Genomic DNA, 22,170 nt, shown 5'->3' on the forward strand with positions numbered 1-22,170 from the left:
CCCTGGGCAGCTGTGCCCTCAGGCACCACCAACAGGAGGTCAGCCTCCTGAAAGCCCTGAGCTGCCATCCCACATGTTCGGGTTTGGATTTCTTCAGTAGTGGGACCATTTTCCACCTTTGGGTTTCAAAGCACCACCCCAGAGCCATGCTGTCCCATGAAAGTGTGCTTGGGTCCCTGGTTTTGGTACAGCCCCCCACATCTGTGATCTCTCCCACCACTCTCTCCAGACAGCCTGCAGGAAGAGCTAGCGCTGACTGCAGGGCACTCCTGTCCCCTCTCGCCCCATCCCTACTGTACAGTGATCCAGATTTCTCTGCCAGCTCTACTTATTTACAGAGAAGGAATCCTAGAGTCATAGCCTAAGCTGTTGCTGCTATCTGATGTTATGTGATGGTGACAGCTTGTATGCACGCATCTCGTAGGGTGCAAGGAGCTAGATAAGTCGGCCAGCCACCTTTACACGTATCTGATCAACAAAGGTCCCCTGTTGTAATTTCACACCTCCCCCACTGCCACCAGAGGAGACAGTACAGTGAACTGGATGGACATTGATTTGAGATAGGGGCATGAACATGAAAATAATCACATTTTTTTTGTGTCCTGCAGAAAAATGGGGGTTCTGCCTCACCAGGGTGGTTGCGGGTGGAGATCAGTCCACCAGAAATGGTGCAGCCCTGCTTTATAACAAGTGCTCTAATACTGGCTCATAGACAAACTGCAGTCGTGTCTCTGCCCCACTGCCTTGCCCTGCCTGTTTCCTCTGGTCTGTGAACCTCTGCTTCTGCTTGGTCAGAAGGAAAAGAATGAACTGAGTTGTAATTTAATTGAAATTACATGTATTTTACATGTAATTTACATGTAATTTACAGGTATTTTACATGAAATTACATGTATTACAATGTATTTTACTGAATTTGAGTTCACAATATTTCTTTCCCATCTTGTCTGCAGCCTAACATCTGCCTCACTTCAGCAAAAATGTATTTTCCCTTCCTAGCACCCTCCTCCTGCCTCTCCACTGGTACCAGCTCACAGAGAAAGAGCAGGGACCATGGCGGGGCAGCCACGACAGTCAGGACTGCCGAGGATGGTAGAGAGCCCCAAGAAATGCCAGGCCAGGTCAGAGATCTCCTTTCCATCCAACAGTGCTCTTCAGTTCGCACTAAACATACAGCAAATGTCTGTAGCATGTGACTTGAGTTTAGGTTGCCTTCTGACCTTCACTGCATTCTGCTTTGTACCTTTCTCACCTGTCTGGCAGTGATTTTGTAAAGCATACTGAGCTGTTTACTGGGGTGCTTGACTTGGTCTTGTGCAATCCCGTCAGCAATGATCTCCCTGTGAAAAGTCACTCCAAATAATTTCATCAGTGAGGAATTCTGATATTTTTTAAAGGGTTTATGTTTACATAGAACATTTGGAATTTGCTAGTATAGAATTATTTTCATTTTTCCTTCTTTAAAGAAAAAAAAAAAAAAGGATAGTGCTTAAAATTAAATTCTACCCATTTCCTTCTGCAAGGACAGTCATCATTCCCATCTGAGCACATTCCCATCACACAGTCCAGGGAATACTCTTCATATAATGAGAACTGCTGCAGGAAGGTCTTTCGGTGATACTTAGGCTAGCAGTCAGACTGGAAGTATTTTAATTGTGAGAAGAATTTTTTTCCTGAACAGTGAGAGTTTTAACAGCAAGGAGTCTGACTTCTGGGAGGGATGAACTCTCCATTTCCCAGCAGGGTGAAAGCCAGGCTGAATGCCTTTATGCCAAGTTTCATGACACTGTGAGTGAAGCCTCCTGCAGAATGTTAATGGAAGTGATAACCTGGTGATTTCTTCAAGAATGCACTCTGTCATCAAGGAAGGTTTCTTTGTGAACAAAGAGCCACAACATTAACTTGCTAAATTTACCAGGGTCATCAGTAAATTATGAGCACAGCTTCCAGACCATAGGTACAGCTCAGGCTCCCTTCTGCTGGAAGAGGAGGACCATCTTTTCACAGAGCTGCTTGGTTCGCACACCATAAATGATGGGGTTTAACATGGGGGGCACCAGCAGGTAGAGATTGGCCACCATTATATGGACATGGGGAGGGATGCTCTGCCCAAACCGGTGGGTGAGGAACGTGAAGAGGGCAGGGACATAAAACGCAAGGATGACACAGGCATGGGATGCACAAGTGCTAACGGCCTTGAGCTGTGTGTCCGTGGATGACAGTCTCATTACCACCCGCAGGATCATCGTGTAGGACACAAAGATCAGGACTATATCAAATCCTGTCACTACAAAAGCCACAAAGAGGCCATAAACGACATTGACTCTGGTGTCCCCGCACGCCAGCTTCACCACGGCCATATGCTCGCAGTAGGAATGGGAGATAACATGATGCTGGCAGAAGGACAGCCTGTGGAGCAGGAAGCAGAAGGGACTCACCAGAAGCACCCCGCGCACCAGCACCAGGATCCCAAGGGCCACCACCACCGGCATGGAGAGGATGCTGGAGTGCCGCAGGGGGTAGCAAATGGCGAAATAGCGATCCAAGGCCATGGCCATGAGCACGCCTGACTCCACCGACGAGAAGGTGTGGATGAAGAACAACTGAGCAAGACAGGAGAGAAACCCAATCTCCCTGGAGCCAAGCCAGAAGATGCCAAGCATTTTGGGAAGCGTGGATGTAGAGAGGACCAAGTCAGTGAAGGCCAGCATGGCCAGGAAGAGGTACATGGGCTCATGCAGGCTTGGCTCTGTCTTTATAATGATGAGAAGGGTGATGTTCCCCAGCACAGCGATGGTATACATGATGCAGAAGGGAAAGGCAATCCAGAACTGCTCCTTCTCCAGCCCAGGAATGCCAGCCAGGAGGAAAGTAGGAGGATGGAAGGGGGTGGTAAAGTTCAGGGAAGACATGAAACCCCTCTTGTCTCTTGCTTACAGTGAGGGTTCTTACATCCTGTAGAAAAGCATCAAACACCCTCAAGCTGATTTGGTTGGTACAAAATACAGACTGCAGTGAGATGTGGTCTAGAGGCACTAGAGAGCCAGCCCTATGACAGCTGCTTGCACTGGCTCAGAACAACTCAACACAAGTGTCCTGCCAGTTTCCACTTAAATTCTCTGTCCCACTTCATGGAGTGGGCTTGGGCATTCTGCCTGCATCAAACTGAGCTAGAAGAGGGCTCACCTGATACTCTCCCATCTCCAAAGGCTGCCCAGGCCAGGGGACCAGATAAGAGCTAGTTTCAAGTAAACCTTGAAATGTGCACAGTGGAAATATGAAGTCATTAGCACCAGCCCTACGTCTCCACAGAAACTTTGTTTTGCACCACCCTGCCTGCCTGTGTAAGCAGAGGCACTGAGTGCTTGGCATGGGTGAGACAGCCGATTTCAGATCAAAACCCTGAGCCAGTGCCACAGTAAATTCCCAGTAGGTGAATCCCCCTACAGATGCAGTGCTCCAGCAATGTCTATTCCTCTTCTGCAAAGGCTGCAGCTTGCTGTTGCTCAGCTCATGGGTTTTTCCTAATACCTGGGAAAAGGATCCCATGAAAAGCCCTTGCAGTACAGATTAGGCCAATGTTCCTGATGTGGGAAGACTCTTCAGAAATCTTCCTGGGGCCAAGACCACTTGTGCTGGAGAGTTGCAGGCAGCAGAAAGAAGGATGCCCATGACGATTGGAGGCATGAAAAGCCTTATTGCAGAGCAACACATTTCTGCCCTAACGTTAAAGACTTACCTGCCTTCTGCAGGTCTCCATGCAGGCACTCCGCACCGCAGAGACCAGGAGATATTTATTTGTCTGTCGGACAAGTCCTAGTAGGCAGCTCGGCATTTCCCCTGCTAATTAACATGTAGTTAGAGAGAGAAAGGAAAAGGCAGTTTTTAACCCCCTCAGTGCTGTTTACCTCACAGACACAGCTATATTTTGCCCAGTTTTATGTCTGTTTTCTTATAATGGGTTTATTTGGAGAAGACTCAGGAGTGCTGGTGTAATTCAAGGTTAAACCACAGACTTGGGTTTGTAATTAAAATTGCAGCTGCAGGAACTATGAAATATTTTCAAAAGAACAGCAATCTATCCTTGCTGTATTATATTTCATCCATAACTCTAATACAGGCTTAGAGAGGGAAGTCAGTGCCATCTTCCCCATCACATAGCTGAAGAATGGTGAAACAACTAGATTGGGTGCTTTCCTCTCCCTCCAGGAGCCAGCAGGGCCAGCAGAAAGCCCAGCCAAGATGGTCCATCACCTCCTCTGGCTCGTGGCCCTGCTTGTGGAGGAGACCTGGGTCCAACACCTCGTGCTCTGGCTGGGTTCTTCTAATGTTTCAGGGCAGTGTTGACAAAGGATGATTCAGCTGGAAAATGGTTGTCAGTGTCATCACAAAAACATGTGTTAAGGAAGAAGTCATATCCTCTCTCTTCCCCAGGAAAGCAACACTGAGCCTGCAGTTTGAAAAACAAGATGGAAAGTGAGAACCCTACATAGTTTTCATCTGTACCCAGCAGAAATTAATCATGCTTCCCTGCTCTGAGGCTCTGTTAAAAGTCTTTCTGGGAAATGGATGGCTAGGAAATAAAATACAGCATTTTCAGGATGGTTCATTCATTTTTCTTTATTAATTTTTCTCTCAACACAAAAGGAAACAAAATAAGGAACATATGGGGAATGAGCAGGAACCATTTCTCTATGCCACAGCTATCTGAAAAGACTTTAGATCCATAGTGTGTCTGAAAAACTCATTCACACTTCCCAAATTGTATTAGGCAGGTACAAATAGTTTTCATTTTTATGAAAATTTGTTGACCTTCTAAGCCTTCTAAGACCTAATAAAACAAAATATGACGAAAGTGGCAGGGGTCAAAATTGGCTTTAAGTCCCAGCTGCCAACTACTTGTAACTTGCTTAAATGAAGTGTTTATTTTGAAATAAAATGTGTTTTCATTTATCAGAAAAGGTTACAACAAGATGTTTTTTCATGGAGCCTGAAGCTACAGAAATACAGAATGCAAAAAGGATGTCCATTTTACCTCAGGGTTAGCTGGCAATTGGAAGAAACTGCACCAGACAGCAGTGTATTATCTGTCAGTTGAAGGCCCTAGAGCAAAACAGCATGTGTTTTTGGTTAGACACCTCTTTTAGCACACCCAGATGTTAGGGATAAGATGCATGACCCCCTTGGTGCAGCACACAGAACTGTGCTGGACAGGTAGGCATAAAGGTCCGTCCTGGATTATCCTGGATTTAATATCCCCCAAAGCACCACCCCACAAACTTCCCGTGTGTAATCTGAACAGGTGCTGGTGAATGTACCAGGTACCACAGCGATAAACCCATGCTACACACCACAGACAGCACAGTGACAAAGCTCTCAGGTGTGCAGGGCTCCCTGTCCTGCTGCTCCAAGCAAGAACCGTGGCCACATCTGCACACTTACTCCGAGGCAGGAGAGCACTTGAACTTTTGCTTGGCTATCAAGCATACTTCCACTGCATTTTGTGAATCAGTATAAATTTACATGTGTGCTGGGTCTGGCTGGGAAGGAGTTATGTTTCCCTGCAGCAGCCCATGCAGTGCTGTGCTCTGCATGTGTAGCTGCAAGGCCCTGCTGCAAGGACGTGGTCAAGCATCACTCAGTGGTGGGAAGCAGAGAGTAATTTCCTTCCTCTGCACTTCCACACAGCCTTTGCTTGCTGTTTTTTCCTCTTTTCCACTTTCCTTTTTTTTTTTTTTTTTTTCCCTTTAGTTAAATTATTTAATTATTAATAATTTTTCCTTAATAATTATGTTTTTCCTTTAAACTATCCTTATCTCAACCCGTGAGTTGTTTCTTTCCTTTTCTTCGTCCCCTCCTCTTCTGAGGAGGGGGAGTGATAGAGCGGTTGTGGTGGAGTTCAGCTGCCTACCAAGGTAAAACCACAACAACATGCTCTGTAATTTTTGTTTTGTTCTTTTCTCCTTCTCTAGTAGTCCCTTCCAGTGTTCATTGTTTTGGGCTCTGGACTGACCTTTCCAAAGAGTGATATGCCATGCCCTCAAGGGATTACCCACTCATCTAGTCAGCACTTGCTAAGCCGTATGTAGATAATGCATCTAGTTTTGGGCCCCAACATAAAAACAAGAACATTGACAAAGGGGACCATGTTCATCTGATGGCTATCAGGATGGCTGAGGCTGGAGCAATGCTCCATGAGGAGATGCTTGGGAAAATGTGGTTGTTCAGTTTGGAGAAAAAAAAAGGCTTTGGCACAACCCAAGAGCAGAAGAGCAGCCTTCTTCTACCCATGAAGAGGCTGTCAGAAATACGGACCCAGGCTCCTCACAATGTGGCATGGCAAAAGGATGGGAGACAACAAGCATAAGTTGAAACAAGAGAGGGTCAAATTGGATATACAGAGAAACTTCTCCACAGTAAGGACAGTCAAGCACTGTAATAGAGGTCCAGGGTGGTTGTGCAACATCCGTTCTTGGAAGCTTTCAATAGCCAGCTGGATAAAGCCCTGTCCTACGCTGTCTGACCCCAGAGCTTCGAGCAGCAGTTTGGTTTACAGATATCCCGAGGTCCCTTCCAACCTGAGTTACCCTGTGATTCTGTGATAAGCTCCCACTGATAGAGACATCTGCGTTCAAGAGCACCTGGGCCTCCTGATGGAGTGTGGATCAGCATTCTGAAAAGTACCCGGTGCTGCTCTGGTCATCCTCACGTGCAGGGTTTTGTGCACAAATGACTTGCTCTCTGTAACTCAGTTGCGTGCCGACAGCCAGTGTGTTCAAACTAAAGATCACACAGCCCTCTCACCGGAGGAATTCCAGGGGCTGCTGCAGGGTCGGTGTGTGGGAGCAGCAAACACGTCCCTGCCCACAGCAATGCATCCCAGATGGCTTTTGAAGCTCTCCAAGGAGGTAGACTCCACAGCTACCTCAAGGATGAAGAACACTGTTTACAATAGTCAATAACAAGACAAGAGTTGAAACCAAGAGGAAAAAGAAGAGATTGCTTGTTTGTTGTTGTTTTGTTGTTGTTGGTTTTTTTCTTCCTATTTTTTTTTCAGCTTCATAAATAGAAAGAAGGGAAGACAAAGATCATGAACATTTTCAATGTATTAGGAAAAAAAGAGATGAGAACACCTTTAAATCTGTATGTTTCATTGCAAAATCCTATTATATAACATATATACAGCATAATCCTATTATAAAACATAATCCTATTACACAACATATCTAGGGCAAGAAAGCTGGTGAAGGGTCTAGAGAACAAGTCTTATAAGGAACCGCTGAGAGAACCAGGGTTATTTAGCCTAGAGAAAAAGAGGCTGAGGGGAGACCTTATCACTCTCTACAACTACCTCAAAGGAGGTTGTGACAGGGTAGGGATCAGTCTCTTCTCCCAAGCAGCAAGTGATAGGACAAGAGGAAACGGCCTCAAGTTGCACCAGGGGAGGTTTAGGTTGTATATTAGGAAAAAATTCTTCACTGAAAGGGTTGTGAGGCATTGGAACCGGCTGCCCAGGGAAGTGATTGAGTCACCATCCCTGGAGGTTTCCAAAAGACACATAGATGCGGTGCTTAGGGACATGGTTTAGCGGTAGACTTGGCAGGGCTGGCTTAACAGTTGGATTTGATGGTCTTAGAAATTTTTTCCAACCTAAATGATTCTATGATTCTAACATCCCTTCCCAGGATCTTTAACCTTTTTACAAAATATGAAATGGTGTCACTGAAAAATGTTAGATATAATGTTTTTTCCTTCTTCATTCCCCAGAAAAACATTGTTGGAATGTTATTTTTTGATGTATGAGCCCATGGGTTGATGAAGGCCTGTCAAAACAAATGCATTTTGAATCACAGAATCATCTAGGCTATCTTTCACACCTTAGGGCCTATTTTCATTGGCCCTAAGACTTGTTGGCTTCCATAGCATTAGGAGATTTTTGTAGTAGTGTCCCTCTGGTAGAAATATCATAAGAAGTCTTGTCTCCTTTAGGGAGAAAGGGCTGTGAGGTATCCTAATTTCATGTGGAATACCTTGGAAATAAAAGAAAAAAAAAAAAGAAATACGTATGCATGGAATCAAAAGGTACATGTCAAAAGTACAGAACAACCTTCAGCTTGGAAACAGTGCTTCCTTAGGCTGGGTAATATCACTTATATTTATAACTTGTTATTTTTTCTCTTGTGAGACTGTCATTTTCTTAAATGTAATTATTAATGGAAATTATGTTCAAAATCACTTCCAATAACTCTGTGCCTGAAGTTTTTCCAGAGTGTCTGCTACAAGGTGGCTGAGCTGCCTTAACTGGATGCCCAGAATGTCAGAACAAGACCAGAGGTGGAGGATTTCTTAATTGTACATCTGCATCTATAATGTTAATGACTATAATTATTTTACTTAAAGATAGTTCCGACAGATAAAGGTTTGGCCAAAAATGTTGCTAAAATATTATTGGAAAATGAACACGTTACAAGCACAAACCATGAAGTAACTAAATAATTCCAAAAAAAACCCACAACACCTGTAGTATTCACTCAGCTCTGCAAATTCTATGGGAGAGAAGGGAACAAAGTGCAACATCAAGACTTTTTATTAGTTTGCTCATCCATTTTTCTTTCCCACAGAATCACAGAATTTCTAGGTTGGAAGAGACCTCAAGATCATCGAGTCCAACCTCTGACCTAACACTAACAGTCCCCACTAAACCATATCCCTAAGCTCTACATCTAGACATCTTTTAAAGACTTCCCATTACATTACCTCCTGGATCAGGGTTGGATTCAGATCATTGTAATAGATTCACTCTAGGCTTGGTGGGATAAGCACTCTTGGAAGGAGTTTACAATTGCTATTTACCTTTTACATTGTGGTAGCACCTTTGAGTCTCCTACCACGTGCTGGGTGCTGCACAGAGGACAGCCCCTGCTCCAAAGACCCTGAGTGTAAAACAAGTTGAGGCTTTGTGAGGAAACAGGAGATGACAGCTGCACAGAAGTCACTGGGCAGTTCTATTGTTGGAGATGTGAATTAAATTCAGGATCCTCCTTTGTATCTGTTTGGTCCTCACCCCATAAATGATGGGGTTGAGCACGGCAGGCACCAGAATGTACATGTTCCCCATGATGATATGGACGAGTGGAACCAAGTCCTTCCCAAACCTGTGCACCACAGACAGCCCGATCAGTGGCACGTAGAAGGCCAGGACTACACAGATATGGGCGATGCAGGTGCTGAACACCTTGAGCCTCTCCCTCCATGAAGCCAGCCGCAAGACAGACTTGAGGATCAGGAGGTAGGAGAGGCAGATGAGGAGGGCGTCCAATCCCATGACCAGCAGGATGGCGGTGAGGCCATACACCACACTGGGGGTAGTGTTGGCGCAGGCCAGGTTCATCACGTCCTGGTGCAGGCAGAAGGAGTGTGACAGCTCCCGCGATCTGCAGAAGGGAAGGGGCAGGAGGAGCAAAGGCAAGGGCAAGAAGAAGAGGACTCCTCTGGCCATGGCTGCCAGCCCTATTTTCACTGTTGTGGCATTGGTGAGGATGGCAGCATGTCTCAGTGGGTGGCAGATTGCCACATACCGGTCCACAGCCATGGCCAGGAGGATGGTGGACTCAATGGCTGAGAGGGTGTGTATGAAGAACATCTGGATGAGGCAGGCACTGAAGCTGATCTCCCTGGTGTTGAACCAGTAGAAGGCAAGGACACGTGGCACTGTGGACGTGGACAAGGCCAGGTCGATGGCAGCCAGCATGCAAAGGAAGAAATACATGGGAACATGCAGGCTGGGCTCCGTCTTCACAATGAACAGCACTGCACAGTTGCCTGCTACAGCCATGATGTACACGGAGCACAGAGGGATCGCCACCCAGAAATGGGCAGCCTCCAGCCCTGGGATGCTGGCCAAGATGAAGGAGGCTGGGCTGAGGTCAGAGCTGTTGGGGAAGGGCATGGCACACAGTGTGAAGTGCAGTCATGCTATGCCATGGCACGTCCTCCACTGAAAGGGAAAAAGAAACAGCAGCATTATAAATCCTTTCCCATGGCCATGAATCCCACGGGGCTGGGACTGTGAAATGCAGTGGTATCTTATAGTTGCCGTACTAATACGGAGAGCTCCTCTCTTTCTTCTTTATCCCAGTATGGCTATATACAGCAATGCATACTGAGCAGCCCTGAACAGGAATTGCTTGAATTCTTTTAAATACAAAACACTGCTAAATCAACATTTTAAATGATAAACCCAACAGCTGAACTTGTTTTCTTTTTTTTTTTTTCTTTTTTCTTTTTTTTTTTTTTTGGCAACGTTAAAAAAAAAAAAACTTTTTTAGTGCTTCCTGTTAAACTTCGGTTCTGCTTGAGTTTTTCCATATGTGCTGTTCTGCCCTGTCAGAAACGTACCCTGTAAAACTGCCTGTGCTGCCTCCCACGGTCCTCCAACTCCCAAGTACTGCAACACAAACACCGAGATGCACGTATTTGTTTGTTTGTGCACATAAATTGGGGATTCATCCTTTTGTGTCTGAAAACACAGATGGAAATATCAGAACAACTGCAGAGAGAAAAATCTGATGATTATTCACCTTATTCTGTATCTATAAACTTTCCAGTAGTGTTGTGGCACAAGTAGAATGATCAGGGATCAGGGAGATATGCAAAAGCATTTGCTTTAGGTGCCCTTTTATTCTCAGGGATTAGATTTTTAAAAATACTAGGATTTAAAAGTGTTGGGAGAGAGCGCCAATTGCTGAAGCAACATCGGTGTTACAGCCCCAGAGCCGCACATCACAGCCTGCCTGGGGCAGCCCCAGAGGACCAGGGACAGAGGCACAGACCCTGCCTGACTCCTACAGAACTGCTATCTGCAGCATTACTGACTTTCTGATAATGGACTTCATGTACTATCTGTGTAAAACATGGATGCAGAATATTTTAATACAGGCTATTAATACTAATGATTTTAAAAGTAACATTTGGTTGCAATAAAATTTTTTTTTGCTGCACATCTGTGATGAAGCACTTGCCCTAAAATAGCAATCATAGTTTATTTCCCTGATGTGAGGTTTTTCCATCTTGAATCTTTGATAAATAAAGCTCATACACTAGCTTTTTATACACATTTTAAAAACAACGTAGGCAGACTGTTACCATCAAGTTGCCTGAAAGCTATTCTAGAAATGATTTTTTTCAGCAAACCACTTATGTTAAGATGCAAGTGGAATGAACAAACTGCTTCAGTAATTGCCAACAAATATCTGAGCCAACTTACCTGCCAGCCACTGAAGTGTAATTATAGTATGAATCTCATTGCGAAAAATCTGCCGTCCTATTCATTTCTTTTGAGAGAATGTGACTGGGAGAGACACACACACAAAGTAAATAATCCCTGGATGTTTCAGTTCATCATTAGTTCTTTGGCATTGATAGATGCACCGAGGTTTTCAGAAGCAACCAACAATTTTGAACACCTTGTGTAATGAAGACCAGGTACATAAGGAGTTTGCTTTTTGTAGGGATGAAAACTGGATCTGTACCTTTACAAACACTGGTGAATGCAGATTTATTTTTCCTGGCTGATACTCCCACTAGCAAGCCCCAGTAACTGCATTTGGCAAGGAGTGGGCACATGGAGACAGGAGAACCATCCAAGCCAGAGGACTAGTAGCAGCAGCCAGAGTTGCTGCTATTTATTTACTTTATCTCAATAAATATTCATAAACATTGACCAAACTTGTCCCACTGAGCCAAAATTTGTCTGAGACCAACTTCCCAGGATGAAGCTGGCATTCCCAGGCAATACAACAGTCTTCTCCACTGAATAATCTTCTCCACTGCTCCCACCTCTAATGTGGCAGTGAGAGGGGAATACATACATGTACCTCCTCAAAAGCCCTTTGAGCCATTTCCTTATTTTTCAAAGTCTCCAATGATTTCAAATGTTCTGAAAAGAAACACTCATGAAAAGCTATCTTAATGATACCTGTTTTCTTAATGAGCTGGGACCAGTTTGCTGCAGAGGTGAACTCCACTCTTTTCCACCAGATGATATCTATGTAAACTGTCCCAAAGGGTTACACATAAGGACACTTCTGATGGATTTGGCCTGATGACTTCAAGGAAATATGCTGCTTTCTAAACATAGGTGCTGCAAGATCTGTGGGGACGCCTGCCAGTAGGGTCAAAAGAATTAAGGAAGAAGATGAACTCAGAGATGAACTTTTCTGTTTGTGTTCTCCTCCAGAGCAGCCTGCAGCCCCATGACACTCCTGTGGTACAATGTGTTCTCCTGAGCAAAAGGAAGGGTGTTTCATTTGGGTGCAAAACCTAATCAGGAGGGGCCACCTACAGAGGGCTACCAGGCTGAGTGAAGCCTGCTCTGGATGGTTGCAGGTACTGTACCAGATGCCCCTGGAGACTCAAAGTGTGGATATGGAACCTATTCCAGCACCCTAACAGACTGTAGAAAACCCAACTTGCAAGATTTTTTACCTCTTCTATATTTTAATTAGTGTTAGTAATTGCAACTCCTTGTTGTGAATTGCTGCATTTCTGTAGCTGCACCATGACCTCCCTCACAACCCTCTGATTCAGTGTCTTGGAGCTTTTTACCTCTGGGATGATGTCTCCCAAGGATTTTGATCCGTGTGTGCAGATTTCAAAAGATGAGTACTTCTGGGAAATGTGCCAATATTCTTAATACAGAGCCCAGTGTTGTTGATACTTGTCTTCTCCAGTTACTAGAGCTGATTAGAATTTTTCATTTGAACTGTTCCTCTTTAAAACCCTAGAAAGTCATATTGACTGCATTTGGTTTTCCTTTTCAATCCCCCTCCCCAAAAAAAGTACACATCAAGCCAAAATATTACTTGAGAGGGAAACGAGAAAAGAAACATTAAGCTTTTTTTCTAATATTTCGTCTTAACTGATGGTTTGTGGATATTTTTTTTCCTAGCTGGTTGTCGTCACTTGCAAGCAGCTGTACCTGCTTGTAACTCAGCTGCTTTCTGTTTACAAATGCACACAGGTCCTGGCTAAATCAGTTGCTCTGGGCAGGCACTTGCTCTGCTCGGAGTCAGACCAACCTGCGCTACAATAAGCAGAACACGGCTTGATCCTCATCCCCCTGCCAGCCATACCACCAGCCTGTTCCTTGCCTCCAGGGACAGCCCCGGCTGCTGGCTGCTGGCCCTGCCCCAGGTGAGGGGACAGCACTGGCCAGGGCTGATACCCACCAGGCGGTGGAGTACAGCCACCCTGCCTAGGGAGGGAGAAAGGACATATGTGGATGTGTCTGAGGTGTCCCCAGGACAGAGAACTGTCATTACTCCTCTTCCAGTTATGGTGTAGACAAAGGCTTAGAGCACGGCAGGGTGTGCAGCAAGGCTCCACAACTATACATGTATATGGCTTTCCTTCCCTTCTTTCTTTACCCTCCTTCTCTTAAACCTTCCTCTCCCACTCCTCTCCATCTCCGTCTCCGTCTCCGTCTCCGTCTCCGTCTCCGTCTCCGTCTCCGTCTCCCTCTCCCTCTCCCTCTCCCTCTCCCTCTCCCTTTCCCTATCCCTCTCCTCATTAAGACATACCTGTGATATATCTCACATGGCTCTTCTTCTGCCTCCTAGGAAATAGATCTGTTGGCAAGTACTGTAAGCATGGAACAAAGTGCAGAGCTCAGGGCATCACAGAATAGGAATTAGCAGGTTTAAGTGGCTCATCTATCTTTTTTCTCACAACAGTTTTTAAACCACAATTAACTTTCACATTCCTAGAGGCAGCCACAAAGATCTTTGAACATATGTTCCTAAAAGACAGTACCTTATAAAGGTTCTCAGATCCTGAACATCTGCTTGGTACCCTTCAGCTGCACCAGCTGGGAAGCAAACAGGGAGACAGATGAAGCTCTGATGAACTGGGTGATGAAAGTGCACCAAATACACTGCAAGATTCACTCTGCTGCGGTCTCCAGCTGTGCTAATACATCTCCTACATGTTTTCCTCAGGCTCTTCAGTGCCACCCAAATACACGTTTGCTTGCCGTGGCAGATTTGCTGCTTCTGAGAACAGTTGTAGCCAAGAAACACACTAGTCCAGGGAGAAACTCTCTGGAAGTTTTCAGCCTGGGAGCAGTACTGTGCAAGGATCCTGTGAGCTGAGCATCTCCCCTGCAAAGCTCTTTTCTAGGCTTTTCTGCTGAGAGCTTTCTTTGTTCCCTTAGTCCTCTGATAACAGCTGGCTACCAGCACCATGCCTTAGGTGCTGGACCTTATATACTTTGAGCAAAGAGTCTCAGTGCAAGCAGGAGCTGCTGTGCCTACTGTCCAGGCAGAGGTTATGATGGTGTTCTACTGAAAAATATTTCACCTTGTGCAAGGGCCCAAAGGGATCCTCAGCAAAAATCCCAAAGGGATCCTCAGCAAAATAATTAGCTCAACACAAAGCAAAGAGTGTCCTGGGAATACTCCACTTTGGAATCTTCCTTTCTTCTTTCTATTTATTTATTTATTTACAGAGAGTTTCCCTCATTATTCTTTTCTCTTTTTATTCTAGATGCAGTGTTGAGTAAAGCAGAACAAAGAAAGACACCAACCCTGAAATATGAATATTCATCTGAAATATGAAGTGCTTAGCAACAGGCAGAGATGGCCCAGCTCCAGTGTTCAATCCTGTCCCTAAACCCTTTGCTGCTTCACTCTTCCAAGGTGAATACTGAACATTTCTTCTTTCAAGCTACCCAAAATATCATGGAATCATAGAGTTGGAAGGGACCCACAAGGATCATCGAGTCCGACTCCTGGCTCCCCAGAGGACTACCCCAAAATCAAACTTGATGTCTGAGAGCATTGTCCAAATGCTCCCTGAACTCCAGCAGCTCGGTGCCGTGACCTGGGCAGCCTGTCCCAGTGCCCGACCACCTGTGGGTGCAGAACCTTTCCCTAACCTCCAGCCTGACCCTCCCCTGCCCCAGCTCCATGCCATCCCCTCGGGTCCTGTCGCTGTCCCCAGAGAGCAGAGCTCAATGCCTGCCCCTCCACTCCCCTCGTGAGGAAGCTGAAGGCCACCATGAGGCCTCCCCTCGTGAGGGGGCTGCAGGCCGCCATGAGGCCTCCCCCCAGCCTCCTCTTCTGTGGGGTGAACAAACAAAGTGACTTCAGCTCCTCCTTGTGCATCTTGCCCTCGAGACCCTTCCCCATCTTTGCAGCCCTCCTTTGGACACTCTCTAATAGTTTTATCATATTGTGGTGCAATATGGCTTAAGACCAACAATATGGCTTAAGACCAATGAAAATACAGCTCCATCTTTTGGAGGCATGAAAGGTTTGGGGTATTTCTGCTCTGTCTGTGGGAGGAAGCAAGCCAGGAGGGTTGTGAAATCTTTCTGTTCTGCTGGCTGAGACCCATCCCATAGCAGAGGGAAAAAATGCTGGGAGATGCTGTTAGCTCCTATCTGTGACCTTCCCCTAGGGGCCTTCACTTCCCATCTCTCTGAGGGGTACATTTGGTGCCTGGTGGCTCTCAGATGTGTAGTTGTAGTACATGATCCGTCATGCCAGGAAGATTAACCATTCCTATTACAGTTTTGAAACCCCTCTTTTTCACCAAGAGCCCCAAGGTACCATCTTGAAGCATATCTAATACAATCCTATGCTCTAGAATAATAGCTAATCCTGAAGATTGTAAGCAACTCCAACCTATAATTTCTGCATCATATAAACAGAAATAAAGAAGGGAAAAAAAAAAAAAAAAAAAGACTTCATCTCATCTTTTGAGGTTCTACAATGAATACATGTCTTTTATTGAAGATATTGTACACATACATTACATTCAATGCAAGACAATGGCTGGAACATTAGACTTGGTAAGACAGTAAGGTCCAGTGAAATAAAAACAAGGTGCAAAAGCAGCATGGTTTTTAACACTGTAGATGTGTATGGCAGTTTAGAGACACAGATGAAGATGAAGATTGAGCTTATTTTTAGGAATTAAAAATAAGAGAGTGTTGAGGGCTCACTTAACATGACCTTCAGAAAATTTTCTGTATTGAACTTTTCCAAACTTTGCAACTGAGCTCCATCTTGTGGAGTGTTCCCAGCTGAACAAAATGGCTGAGATATTCAGAGTGGCTTCAAGCTCTTGGCTCAAGCCAAGTGGAGCTCCAGTGGCGTTTGATGTCTTTAGCTATCTGGTGACATTTGGTGAGGGTGCAATCAGCCCATTCAAGGGAGTCCAAGTCAAGTTTACATGCTGTCTACTAGAGTTTGCATAACACGCATAACATGCTTTGCAGATATTCCTTGATCCACCCCACTGTGTAGCTTGAAAGAGAACACCATTTTCCCGTAATTGTCTCCCTCAAATTGGGGCTTCCATTTGTGTATAGCACTATCATAAGTACTTGGGGTGCTTACAGGCTGTTGGAATGGATGAAAGATCATGCTAGGACAAAACATGAAGATCACAGCTCTGGGTTGAGGGACATTGTTTGAGTGGATCTGCGGTTCCTTTGTCTGGCAGTGATCCCCATGGATGCAGCATGGGGAAAGAAACCGGTCCACTAACTCTGACCAAGAAACAAGTCCACTAGCACTGTCTGGCAGAACTGGTGGAAGAAGCTACCAGTCAGATTCACTCTTCCTCCACAGTGCCCTGAACAAAGCCTCACGGATGTGGCTAGATTTTATACTGTAGATAATGGGGTTGAGAGCAGGGGGAATTATAAGGTAAGTGTAGGCCACCAAAGTTTTAACTAGAGGAGGAATATTCTTTCCAAAGCGATGAATCATGGACAGTCCGATCATTGGGATGAAGAATATTAGGACAGCACAGATGTGGGAGACACATGTATTCAAAGCCTTGAGACACTCCTCCTTAGTTGCAAGGCTGATAACAGTTTTAATGATCAGGATGTAGGACAGCACAATGAAGATTAAGTCCATCCCCACAGTTGATAAGAGAATAATCATACCATAGAAGACATTGACCTTTATATCTGCACATGCTAGGTTCATGATATCAGGATGGAAGCAAAATGAATGAGAAAGCTCAGTCTTACCACAATAGGTTAATCTTTTGAGCAAGAAGGGTATGGGAAGGAGGGAGACCATGCCTCTCAATATAATTGCTAGACCTATTTTTATGACAGTTGCCTTGGTCAGTATGGATGGATATCTCAGTGGATGGGAGATGGCAATGAAGCGGTCAAACGCCATTGCCAGCAGCACAGAGGATTCGATGAAGGACAGTATATGGATGAAGTACATCTGAGTGAGGCAAGCATCAAACCCAATCCTTCGGATATTAAACCAAAAAATGCCCAGAGTAGTAGGCAATGTACATAAAACCAAGCCCAGGTCAGTGATTGCCAGCATGGAGAGGAAGTAGTACATTGGTTCATGAAGACTTTGGGTCTTCTTTACGATGAATAGGATCAGGCAGTTTCCCAAGAGAGCAATAAAGTAGAGTGCACAGAAAGGGATGGAGATCCAGTGGTGAAGGGCTTCCAGGCCTGGGATGCCCATCATGAGGAAAGCTGAAGGCTGATAGAAGGAGCCATTGAATTCCCACGTGGTATGTGAGTCATGCTCCATCCCAGCTCAGATCTCACATGACCTATACCTAAAACAAATCAACAACAGAAACTCCACATAGTTGGACTCTCCACTGAATACAGAACTGGGTAATGACAAGCCCCACATCCCTCCACCTCCCCACCAACCTGTGAAAATGCTTCTGTGCTGTTTAAGCCATCATTAGAATTATCATAGTGTCACATATGACTACACTCTCAGCTCTCCATTAAACTATAAAATGAAGGAAAAGAATGAACATTTATTCTTCAAAATAAAGAGATTTTGTTTTTCTTAAAAAGAAAGTTAAAATCTTTTGGTTGAGTGCTACTACTTTACTTTTGTCCACAAATTCCACAGGTTGAATTGCTCTGCTGAGTAAACAAATGTTTTTTCTACTGTCACCCCAACCAAGACTAAGCTGCTAAGAAACTGTTTTGGTTTTGGTTCTCGCTGGAGACTGAAGGACCTGAAAATCATGAAAATTACATCTTGGTGTTAAGTTGAGATATCAGGTTTGGAAACGGATGACTAGATATGACAGAGAATTAGGCAATTAGACATCACTGATCTCAATTCAGAAGAGCAAGGATCCAGACTGAGAGGTCAAGGAAAGAGGTTTGTTCGGCCTGTAGAAGACCTCTCAGAGATGTGAAATCAACTTTCCCCTACCTACAGGGAAGCTATCAAGAATGTTCTGCATAGCAGTGTGTGACAGAAGGATACAAATATATATATATGTGTATATATATATATATGTACGTTGAAACAAGTGAAGTTTAGACTGGATATAAGGAGAATTGTTCCTCTGTGAGAATGGTCAAGTATTGGAACAAGTCACCCAGGGAGGTGATATGATCTTAGAAGTTTTGAAGACCTAACTGGATAAAGCCTTGAGCAGCCTCATCTGACCTTCTAGCTGGCCCTGCTCTGAACAGGATATTGGACTAAAGATCTGAAGTCACTCCAACCTGAATTTTCCTCCCAGCTTATGAGCATGTGATCTTACCACAGGTTTCAGTCCTCTTGTAGGATTCAACCTTCTCAACACTATCCGGATACCTATACTGCATGAACAACAATGCACCCTAGGATGCTTGAGAGGCTAATGGGTTTCCTGAACCCTCTCTGGGCCTTCTGTGACTGAAAGGCTCTTTGGGTGGATGTGGAAAAGCAGCAGATGTGGAAAACAAGAGCCATTTAAAGGAAAATAAATATTTGTGGCTTCAGACTTACTGTACTTTCTGTAGGATATGAAAAAAGCGAGTCAAAAAGTACCTGAATTATGAGCAAGAGGATTTACCACAACACATTTCATTTTTGAATAAACACACATATCCTCCACAACGTATTTATTATGTTTCTAATATAATTTTGCTCCATTAGATTCTCAGCCTGTAATCTGATTCAAACCTCAAATAAATCCCAAAGCTTGGCAAGGACAAACATCTTCCTGCTCTGGGTCAAAAGCAGAATGCAGCTGATGGCAAGTGCGGGAGAGTCCCATAGCCATTTCCTTTCCACTCAGTCATCACTGCAAAGTCACACATCAGCATCACGAATTCCCTCAGCTGGCACACAGCCCTGCTGCCTGTTGCCAAAGGGACAAGGCACAGGAGGACCTTGTCAGAGCAAGAGGCAGCACAGAGCTGGATGAAGCTGCCCGCCACAGGGCAGCTGGTGCTTTCCCTTCCACATCGACAGTGGTATAGGTTGGCAAAGGAAGCTGTGCAGAGGAACCTCGGGTCCCAGTTGGCAGCTTTGCCCTCCCCTGAGGTAAGACCTGTCTCTTTCTGCTGATGCCACAGCATCCAATCAGTGAGAATTAATCTGCAGACTCGTGCAATTCGGTCTCATTGGGAGACCAGGTTAAAAAAAAATCAAAAATAAAAGTGTACACATGCATCTATGTCTGTCTGTCTGTGTCCTTTGCAGCAGCATATAGTAGATATCCAGGACTCTCAGAGATACTGAAATTCAACAGTTTTCCAGGGTTATGGAAGTAGATAAAAAGGAGAGACAGTGCACACTGGGAAAGAAAGGACTGATCATAGAATGAATCATTGAATCATAGAACGGTCTGGGTTGAAAAGGACCTTAAAGATCATCTAATTTCAACCCCCGTGCTCTGGGCAGGGTTGCCAACCAGGCTTGGTCATGACCAAATGGGCCTGTCAGGGATTCTTCTCTTGCAAGAAAGCCTCCATGCAGAACTGACTTTGATACTGGAAACTCCTACCATGCTACACAACACTAAAAGAAATTGGCTTCACCAGCTCTGCTATTCTCTGAGCTGTGTCTGCTTTGCTGTGTGCTCCTACGGGTTACAGAGAGGAATCTCATTCCAAGCATTTTTTCCCCTCCATGTTTTATGTGTGTATATATGTATGTATACAAGTAAATAAATATGTATAAATGTATAAAATACTTATAATACATAAAATATAAAAGCACATATGCATGTTTATGTACATTTACATATATAATATGTATATTACTTGTATAGATACCATATAACACACACACATGTTACATGTCCCAGCTGACTATTGCAGGGGCAGTTACACTTTTCACACTGCAGCCCTAACAAGGAAGCCTATGCCCATACAAGAGGGTATGAATTTAAAGATTAATGGCAGCACCTGAGCAGCATTAGTAGCCAGCCTAGGCGCAACAGAAAACTGTACTCCTGCTCAAGGCACAATTCAGCTGCATCACCCTCCTTCACTCTCCGTCACTCAAAGACCACCTTATTGTCTGTGTCTGACCTTGATTTTCATGCAGGAGCTTCAGCAAAGACTTGGTGTTTTAAGGACATCTCCTCAGCCTAGGCAAGCGCAGGGGCTGGGGAAGGATGAGACCAAGACATCTGGTTTTGAGCATCTGAATGGAATGGAGGGTCAGCCGCTCAGCAGAGGACGCTTAGCAAAGGGACTCTGGGGACACAGCACCCACAAAGCCAAATTCCTGTTGACTTTAAAGGCAAGAACAGGAACATGCCATTCCCACCGGCTGAGCTGGGCCATCAGACAGGGGGAGCGCAGCCTGACCTGTGCATGAAGCCCATCACACAGCAGTGAGCAGTAACACAATGGCTGGGTCATCCCCAGTGGTATCTCAGCTCTGTTGCATGCCAGCACTCCCCAGCAGTGCTGACATTGCAGCCACTCACCCCACCCAGCGCTCCCAGCCCCACAGGACCCCTGCAGTGCTGTGGACATCCCCAGCAGTGCTTTGGGGGCGCACATCCCCACCCACGAGGGGTCCTGCCCCATAAACCACAGCCGCTGCACTAGGAAAAGAGGGAGTGCGACGTGCTGGTGATGAAGAGGATGCTAATTGCCCAGGGAACTTACCAGGTGCGGTGGCGAGGCCCGTGTGCCTTACGACCTGCGATGCAGAGGAAGAGCCCGTGTCCACGCAGTGTGGGGAGGGCAGCGCTTATAAGGCGCCCCGAGGACTGGCCCGTCCTGGCCTCGCAGCCAATCAATCGGGAGCCGCCGGAGCCCGAGCTCCCCGTGCGTAAACAGCATGAGACGTACAAGTGAAAATAGTGTGTGAAGTAAATGATCTTTTCCATTTATGATGCTCTCCCAGCAGGCATGATTTTCTCCTGATAGTTTATTGGGCGACGGGTTTATAGCCTCCTGTGATTTATGGCTGGCAATGCTGCAGCATGCTGGCAATACACACAATTTTTATTGTGAGAATGGATCTGTAATGCAAATAATAATAAATTTTGCAAGGAGTGTGCTTGCAGCATTTCTCCAAGGGAATAACAGAGGTGAAATGGTGCTGGCTGTCCTCTCTTTATAACCAGTGAGACATGAAATGTTTAATTAAAATCATAATATGTTGCACAATAAAAATAAACTCAATATTACAAAGCCAAACACAGACACATTAGCAGATATCCTCTCAGATGTCCCAGAAGTCTGTTGTATCTAGATGTCTCGTGGTAATAAATTTATCTTTACCACCTCAGCTGTGAGGTGGAAATTGCTATTAACCCCTATTTCTGTGGCTGCCAGACCAAGGCATACAAGGGCAAACCTAGTGGTCTTCCCCATTCTTCTCTATGGTAAATCCAGTCACTGGACCTAGGAGATACTTCTGTAGTAGGAAATTAGACCATACTGGGGCACTGCCCACTATCAACACCAGTAAATTTTTGTAGTGCTCCCTGGTATGGTGCTGACCTGAGCCAACTGCACTTCAGCAACTCCCAGACAGGGGTTCAGGCACCTCCACGGGCAGTTTGCATGTGGCCACCTCTTTTTAGAGGCCGGGGGGTTTGCTAGCCTGATCACAGACCTCCTGGTGCCAGCTGTCTCCAGCACCAAAGAGCAGATAATTTACAAGCACAGGCTTAAGGCACTTGTCTGCTCCTATCTGGTTGTTAAACCTCACAGCCAGACTTGTGGCTGAATACACTGAGTCTTCATGACACTCATCCAGCTGGTTCTGGCATCTCAAAAAAAGAGAGAGAGAGGAAGAGGAGCTATGAAAGCTAAACACATCTTAGAATGAGCATGATTAGAGGAGTGGAATAGATCCCTCCAGAAACAGAATTATTGGACAAGGACACTTCAGCCTTGAGAAGAGGCAA

The 22,170-nt window shown here is 45.2% G+C and overlaps 1 protein-coding gene across 1 annotated transcript; it reads right to left on the reverse strand.

Moving 5' to 3' along the window:
• Positions 1-1,964: 1,964 nt before the first annotated feature.
• On the reverse strand, positions 1,965-20,944 carry LOC309891770 (uncharacterized protein; the record flags this gene model as incomplete). Its single annotated transcript, XM_082784614.1, has 4 exons — positions 20,918-20,944; positions 16,612-17,610; positions 8,997-9,953; positions 1,965-2,928 (listed from the first exon to the last, which is right to left on the reverse strand). Exons 2-4 carry the CDS (start codon positions 17,580-17,582, stop codon positions 1,965-1,967), a joined length of 2,892 nt encoding a protein of 963 aa, XP_082640740.1. The 5' UTR covers positions 17,583-17,610; positions 20,918-20,944.
• Between the last annotated feature and the right edge of the window lie 1,226 nt (positions 20,945-22,170).

This window comes from Aythya marila, assembly GCF_965140915.1.
Source record: "Aythya marila genome assembly, chromosome: 1".
NCBI lineage: Eukaryota > Metazoa > Chordata > Aves > Anseriformes > Anatidae > Aythya > Aythya marila.